Source organism: Phaseolus vulgaris, chromosome 1 (assembly GCF_000499845.2).
Source record: "Phaseolus vulgaris cultivar G19833 chromosome 1, P. vulgaris v2.0, whole genome shotgun sequence".
Lineage (NCBI taxonomy): Eukaryota > Viridiplantae > Streptophyta > Magnoliopsida > Fabales > Fabaceae > Phaseolus > Phaseolus vulgaris.
This window is the reverse complement of record NC_023759.2, coordinates 5,830,299-5,837,742: the sequence shown is the minus strand read 5'-3', so window position 1 is coordinate 5,837,742 and position 7,444 is coordinate 5,830,299. Positions and strand designations below refer to the sequence as shown.

General features: G+C 37.9%; 1 protein-coding gene across 4 annotated transcripts; it reads left to right on the top strand.

Annotated features, from left to right (window-relative positions):
• LOC137813339 (peptidyl-prolyl cis-trans isomerase CYP95-like) lies at positions 1–7,218 on the top strand. Of its 4 annotated transcripts, none has more exons than XM_068615519.1 (14): positions 1–118; positions 678–795; positions 895–949; positions 1,212–1,300; positions 1,607–1,631; positions 2,299–2,337; positions 2,449–2,566; positions 3,181–3,308; positions 3,534–3,885; positions 4,175–4,293; positions 4,841–5,045; positions 5,135–6,235; positions 6,330–6,401; positions 6,627–7,218. In XM_068615519.1, the coding sequence occupies exons 2-14, from the start codon at positions 718–720 to the stop codon at positions 6,931–6,933; spliced, it is 2,688 nt and encodes an 895-aa protein (XP_068471620.1). In that variant the 5' UTR covers positions 1–118; positions 678–717; the 3' UTR covers positions 6,934–7,218. The 4 variants fall into 4 exon arrangements, with proteins under 4 accessions (XP_068471620.1, XP_068471619.1, XP_068471621.1 ...); XM_068615518.1 differs by having other exon boundaries at positions 36–401; XM_068615520.1 differs by having other exon boundaries at positions 69–310.
• The last annotated feature ends 226 nt before the right edge of the window (positions 7,219–7,444 follow it).

Sequence of the window (7,444 nt, the reverse complement as noted above, 5' to 3'; positions counted from 1 at the left end):
CTTTAACTATGTGCCACCCCGTAAGTTGATAAAATAACAATACATGAGTTCAGTGTATTTCACTTTCTATCGCTCTTCTGTCTCTCTTCTCAAGAAGATAATCACTTACGTCGCTTAGGTAAAGTGATTTTCCACCGCGTGCTTACGGTCTCTGTTCTATCTGTTGTTTATGCATATGTGACTCGCGTTACACGTGCAGCGTATTCCTTATGTTGCTGTCTCTAACCAGCTAGGGTTTTAGGGTTCCGTCTCAAATTCCACGCAACTACTGCGTTTTCGCGCCGTTTGTTCCAATCTAATTGATTTTACAGTTAATGCTTTCCTTCAGCACTCCTCGATCTGCGTTTGTTGAACTCGTTGTGGTTTTTTGCTTGTTTTTGAATGAGCCGGTTGTTTTTGTGGTACGAAGTGCGACTTGTTTGCTGAGAGTTTTTTCTTTTTTTATGTGATCTATATGTTGTTCACTTTCTCTCCTTTTGGTTTAGTTTAGGGTTGAGTTGAGAATGGTAGTGAATTAGGGAGAATTTGGAAAAAAATATATTGTGAAAGCTTGGAAGTGCAGCAGTGTAGTTCTGTTGTGTTACTAGGATTGGTTTTCTTTGCTTTGTGATGAATTATTGCTTGATTCCAGTGGATTACTGGTGTTTGTCTAATGGTGTTTTGTTTCTTCGGATCAGTTGTTAAACGGATTAAGTTTTGATTAGTGAGCGGAGGGGGATGGCAAAGAAGAAGAATTGTCTGGTGTTTATGGATGTGTCCATCGATGGGGATCCGGTTGAAAGGATGGTTTTTGAGGTACCTTTTTGTCTGTATGGATTGTCATTTTTAATTATGTTTGCAGAATGCAGTAATTTTGCGGTATTTGATCTAAATTCCTGATTTTACTTCCCTCAGCTTTTCTATGATGTTGCTCCGAAGACTGCTGAAAATTTCCGTGCATTGTGCACAGGTAATAAATTTGACGTGCGTGAAAAATTCATGTAATGTTGATATTTGTTTATTGGCCTTTCAGTATAAAATTCCATGTATGATTAGATTACTATTACTTATTTGCCATCAACTGATCAAGTTATTGGATATGCATTTGCATTTTGCTTCCTTGAATTGTGCTTGAAAAATTGGAACATTATAAATAGTATTCCTATTCTAATCAATAAATAACTGATTCCCCTACCCCGTTTTTTTTCTCAAATATGTCATTGTATGTTCAGGAGAAAGAGGAGTCGGTCCAAGTACTGGAAAGTCGCTGCACTACAAGGGTTCTTTCTTTCATCGAATTGTAAAAGGCTCCATTGCCCGGGTATGTTGTTTTTAATTTTTTGTGCATTTAGCTCTTACTCTAGTAGTTCTCTATGTCCTCACATCTTTTGTGGTTAAAATTGGCTTAGTAGTGTTCCCTCTTTTAGCCAGTTACCGTTGTTTATTCTGTAGGATACAGGGCTGATGGTCACAGCTACCTTTCTTGTGATATAGTTTTAAGGTTGTACTTGCTAAGTTATATCTTATTCACCCTCATAACTCTAATAAGCCTCATGATGACCCAACACACTTGTATGAAATGTTATCAAGTGATTGTGTGTATTAATGGCTGGTTCTCTTTTTGCAGGGTGGAGATTTTGTAAACAGGAATGGTACGTATTATGTTGATACATGCCTCCTATTATGAATTATTTCTCTAGTTTTTGAAGATTGCATTTAATACAGTATATGTAGTTACTTTCTTCTGTATCATTTGATTGTTCAGTTTTCCTAGTTACAAAGCCTTGCTCCATTTTAATGTTTCCTGTGACAATGGTAATTTCTTTCCTAGGTCAATTAGGAAACTAACAGAGCTTCTTTGCAAGTATATGGATTGGCATGTCATGGGGCGGGGAGTATTAAAGGAATTTGATTTTTTAGTTTTGGTTAGGTTTTGGATATTACCGTGATGTGGCTTGTTGTAATTTTTAATAGCCATGCCATCATATGCTTGTTATCTGTCGTGTAACTTCTTCATTTGTTCTCTTCCTTCTCTTAGTGTGTATTTGTTAAAATCATGCTATGCTGTGGTTATTTTTTTTTTTTTTCTGTTAACCAAATTGATCTTGAACCACGGCAAAGCAAAAGGAGTCTTTAATAATCACATTCAGTCTTCTTTTCTACTTTATAGTTATGTGGCAGAACAGCAGGCTTGTCTTTAAACCTATTAAACCTCGTTGTCAGTCATCTCTTATTCTTTTATATCATCCCAACTGCTGCACATGTTGTATACTACATCCTTCTACACTCCCACATCACATTGTTCTGTGTGTTTTGCAGGGACTGGTGGAGAAAGCATATATGGTTCCAAGTTCCCAGGTGAGAATGCTAAGTTGTGGTCTAGAGTTCTCATAATCATGAATTTGGAACTATCATGTTTATGCATTTAAGTTTATGTGATTTTAACAGATTGTACTTGTGATATTTCAGATGAATCACCTAGGCTAAAGCATGATGCTCCAGGTCTTCTTTCCATGCCAGTTGCTGATCGTGACAGTCTTGGTTCTCATTTTATCATCACTTTTAAATCTGATCCACATCTTGATAGGTTTGCTTATGTGGCTCTTTTAATGACATTTAGCACTTTGGTCCCATTTGGATAATTTTATTTACCGCTAATTTGAGCTTATCTAGTGTAATTAGTGACTATGAAGTATTTTTGTACTGTTTGGATGAAATGACTTAATAAAACAGCTCTTGAAAAACCGGTTTAAGCTGTCTTTGGATTATTTTTATTAGCTAAAACCTAATGAGCACTGGCTTTTGTGAAAGTTAAAATCAGTTTACGTGGTAGCTACGTTTAAATAATTCATTATTTTGATCAAATTAACCATAATGTATTGTCAAAATTCATCTTGTGGGTCAAGGTTTTGTTGTTGTATTGTGGAAATTCTATTTTTGCTTTAGTGTTCTCTAAATATATATTCATATGCCATCTGGCTTAATTTAAAATGTACTTGAGGAAATATAGCATTGAACCTTATGATGCAAGATTTTCTCAATTAAAAGTACATGTTTTGTGGTATTTTTCTGAATGGGATCTTTGTCTCTCTCTAATTATTGAGTGGGAGAAGGTGAATTGCCTTATGTTTAGTCATTTTTTTTGCGTGGAACTAAATTATTAACTTGCTTATCTTGTTCAATTTTGAGTTAATTTTGCAGGAAACATGTAATCTTTGGCAAGCTTGTGCAAGGGCATAATATATTGAAGAAAATTGAAGATGTGGGTGATGAAGAAGGACTTCCAAGCGTAACTGTTAAAATAATTAATTGTGGTGAACATAATGAGGGTATAATTTCTTTGACCTCTAGGGAGAATACTAAGTTCTATCCTTGATATGAAATATATTATTTGAACTATTAAATTCTTAATCATCTGTTGAAAATTTCATATACAACTAGTAAAATTGCTGAAACATAACATTTATGTATTGTTCATTTGAATGTACTATATATCCTAGCTGGTTATGTAATATTTATATTTAATCTGTTGATTTGAATCTTTATCTTTGTAGATGGAAAGAAGATAAATAAGTCAAAAAAGGGAAGAGATGGATCTACTGAAACCCATAGTCCTGAACTGCATAGGGGAAAGCGCAAAAAATCTTCAGGGGACAAAAGGAAAAGGAGAAAGTACTACTCATCAGTATCGAATAGTTCCTCAGATTCAGACACGAAATCTTCAGAAAGTGATAGTGATTCTGACTCAGATACATCCTCATCTTACACAAGTTCCTCCAGTGATGACAGGCGGAGAAAGAGAAAGAGGTCTAGGAAAGATAAACATAGACGTGGAAAAAAAAGAGACCAACACCGGGACAAGAGACGAAGGAAACAAGACAAAAGATCAAAGCGTAAATCAAGAAGGTATTGATTTTGATTGGGTATTTGGTTATGATTTATTGATTCTGCATTCCAGTTATAGATGCTTGCTTGTTAAGAACTTACAATAGCCACGTATATCTTGTGCTTTACTTATTCTATTAGCAGATTGCATGTTGTTTGGTTATGAGTATCATAGCTGCTATCTCACTAAATGATGCTGCATTTATTGCTCTTGACATGAACATTTATATGTATTGAAGGGGTTATAGATGTAATCTTTAGTACAACACCGTCGAAAAGTTGGCTGACACTGAGACTGTCTTTGGTGTAGGGAATTGACCTGTCATACTGAGTCAGATAGTGATAATAAGAGTGGCAACAGCTCTGGTGGTGAAAGTTGTGATGCTCAAGCAAAAGATCAGAAGCATAAAGATCATTCTCTGAAACATGGTAATGTTTTAGTCATTCATTTTTTAGTTTATTATGTACACGAAATATATTTTATCTATTAAACTGTTTTCTTTTACTTTACCTTGTCTCTAGAGATGTCAAATCCTGGAATATTAGCTAGAATTTTGAAAAATAGTGAATTGTTGCGGGCCTATACTGGCCTAGATTTTGGTTGCATTGTATATTGAATTGTTGCTTGAAGATAGAGACAATCTGGGTCAGGTACCTACTTGGAGGGGAGGGGCGATTGCTTTGATTTGCCTAACCTTGTATTATTTTGCCTTGTTGATACTGTATTTGTGAATACTTTAGTATTTTACTGATTGATCAGTATTTAAGCTTTTGGAAAGAAATATGAAGTTTTCTTTTAATTGGCAATGTAAAGCAAATGCTTTTGTACTTTTTGTCTTCTCTGTCATACTTAAATGCAGCATCTACAAACGTGTAGCTTTTGTAAAACGACAATGTTATTGTGCAGATTATATTTTTCTTTTCATTTTTTGGCCAGTATAATATCATGTCTTTATTCTTCCTTATTTTGTTGCAGCTGAAGGTCAGTCTTCCTTGGTTGTGGAGAAAGAATTACCTGCCGTGCTCCTTTCAAAGGGGGAGAAACTGGATATGCTGGAGGAGGAAGAATTCCCAAAGGAAAATGGAGAGCGGCGTAGCAATGGCAATGAAGCCAACTATAGATCTGAGAGAAGTGAAGGGAGGCAGCCTGATGTGATGGATGATCAACCAGGCAAATCTAGGTCTACTTTCCACTCTTGTCACACCTCAGTTATTTCTTATGCTTACCATTTCTTCAAGATATGGTATTTTATTAAAAGTTGATGAGCAGGAGTCAAAGCATGAGTATTAGTCCAAAGCGTGAGAGCAGAAGTACAAGCATTAGTCGAAAAAAGAGGTTGAGCAGAAGTCCAAGTCGTAGTAGAAGCCCTCGTGCTCCATTACGGAGGAGTTTGAGCAGGAGTCCAAACAGAAGAAGCATCAGCAGAAGCCCAGCGAGAGGTAGAAAGGGGAAAAGCGTCAGTAGAAGCCCTATGCAATCTCGTGGATATAGAAGTGTCAGTGTAAGCCCTGTTAGATCCCTTTCTCGGAGCAACCTGAGGACATCACCCAGAGCACCATCACGAAGATCGATCAGCAGAAGCCCTGTGATTAATCACAATCATAGAAGTGTCAGTAGAAGCCCTATTAGATCTCGTGATCATAGAAATGTCAGTGTAAGCCCTGCGACATCCCTTTCCCGGAGCCACAAGAGTTCACCCAGAGCACGATCACAAAGATCAATCAGCAGAAGCCCTGTGAGAACACACAATCATAGGAGTGTCAATAGAAGCCCTGTGAGATCTAGTGGTCGGAGAAGTGTCAGTGCAAGCCCTGTAAGACCCCTTTCTCGGAGTCGTAGGAGGAATTCCCCCAGAGCACCATCTAGAAGATCAATCAGTAGAAGCCCAGTGAAAACTGGAAATGCAAGTAGAAGCCCTGTGAGATCTCATGGTCATAGAAGTGTGAGTGCAAGCCCTGTAAGATCGCTTTCTCGGGGCCGTTGGAGGAATTCACCCAGAGCACAATCACGAAAATCAATCAGCAGAAGCCCGGTAAGAGTGTCCAGAAAGAGTTTAAGCAGGAGTCCAGTTAGAACATCTGCCAGAAGCTTGAGCAGAAGTTTGAGCAGAAGCTCTGGCAGAGTCCCTTTAAGAAGCATTAGCCGAAGTCCAGCTAGAGTGCCAAGCAGAGGCAATCGTCGCAGTTATTCTAGAAGTCCTCGTGGTAGGAGTAGGAGCCTGTCAAGAAGTGTGTCGCCTGATGTTTCCCCAAAACGTATCAGAAGGGGAAGAGGTTTCAGTGAACAGTACTCTTACGCCAGAAGGTATAGGACTCCCTCTCGATCTCCTGTGAGGTCGTACCGCTATAATGGAAGAAGTTACCGTGACAGGTAAATTGGTAAAGTTGTTTATAATTTCTAGTTAGTCATCGTGCTAAGGTGGTATGTTGAGAGTTAAATAAACCTTTGTACACTTTCTGCTCAGATATTCAGGTTACAGGAGGTACTCCCCAAGGCGTAATAGGAGCCCACTGCCACGTAGAAGAACTCCACCAAGGTTTTCCTTTTGTTTATTTATCTATTTATTCCAACATCCTTTTAACATTTACGTTCCTTGAATTTCTTAGTAAATATTGTAAAGGCATCATTTATTTCTCACCGATCTATTTGGCAAGACATTTTGTTTTCTGAGGCCGAGTGTTATATCTTTCCTATCAATTTTTAATATGATAGCACCGTGCATATACGTAGAGTTCATGTGATTGTGACAATCTGAATACAGGTTCCGGAGGAGGAGGAGCAGGACACCGTCTGTATCACGCAGCCCACGGTATCGAGGTCGACGATATAGTCGAAGCCGAAGCCGTAGCCCTGTTCGCAGTCGTTCACCTGTTGGTGCATATCGACCTCGTGTTGAGAAGAGCAGGTCTTTGTCCCGGAGTAGAAGTCTATCACGATCTAGGGCGTCAGTGGAATCACAATCTCCAAAAAAGGCGAGCAGGAACAGCAGGTCAGCGTCCCCTTCTGAAAGCCCAGATGCAAAGAAAGGCCTTGTATCTTACGAAGATGGTTCTCCTTATTCAAACTAAAGGTGAAATACTATGTCTGGCGTGTCTAGTGAAATCGGCACCTTTAATTAATATGCTCTGTTGACTTGCTGGAATTCACCAACATCTCTTATTTTTCCTTTATAAACCATTCTTTGGATATTTTTCTTCTGTTGACTTGAAATGGCTTGCAAACAGTAATAGTGTTAGAATGCTTAGAGACTAGAATGCAGTTGTGTTGTTTCGGTGTAGTGACCGAGATGACTCGGACGTGTTATCTATGAAGTTATTTCGTAGTTATTAAATGCACCTGAGTTGAATTGTGAAGTTTTGGCCTCCAAACATGCTCTTGGTCAGTATTTTTTATATACTGGACATTTTAGGTTCCTTGCTATCTATTGTCATTTTTTAATGGAGGATAATATTATGTTTAGATTACTGTGATATAAATTGCATATAGTAAAAGGTTACTCCAAACAACCCATGACTATTTTCAATACAAGGATTTTGTAAGATATTCTAATTGTGAGGTTTTATAGGATTTATACATTTT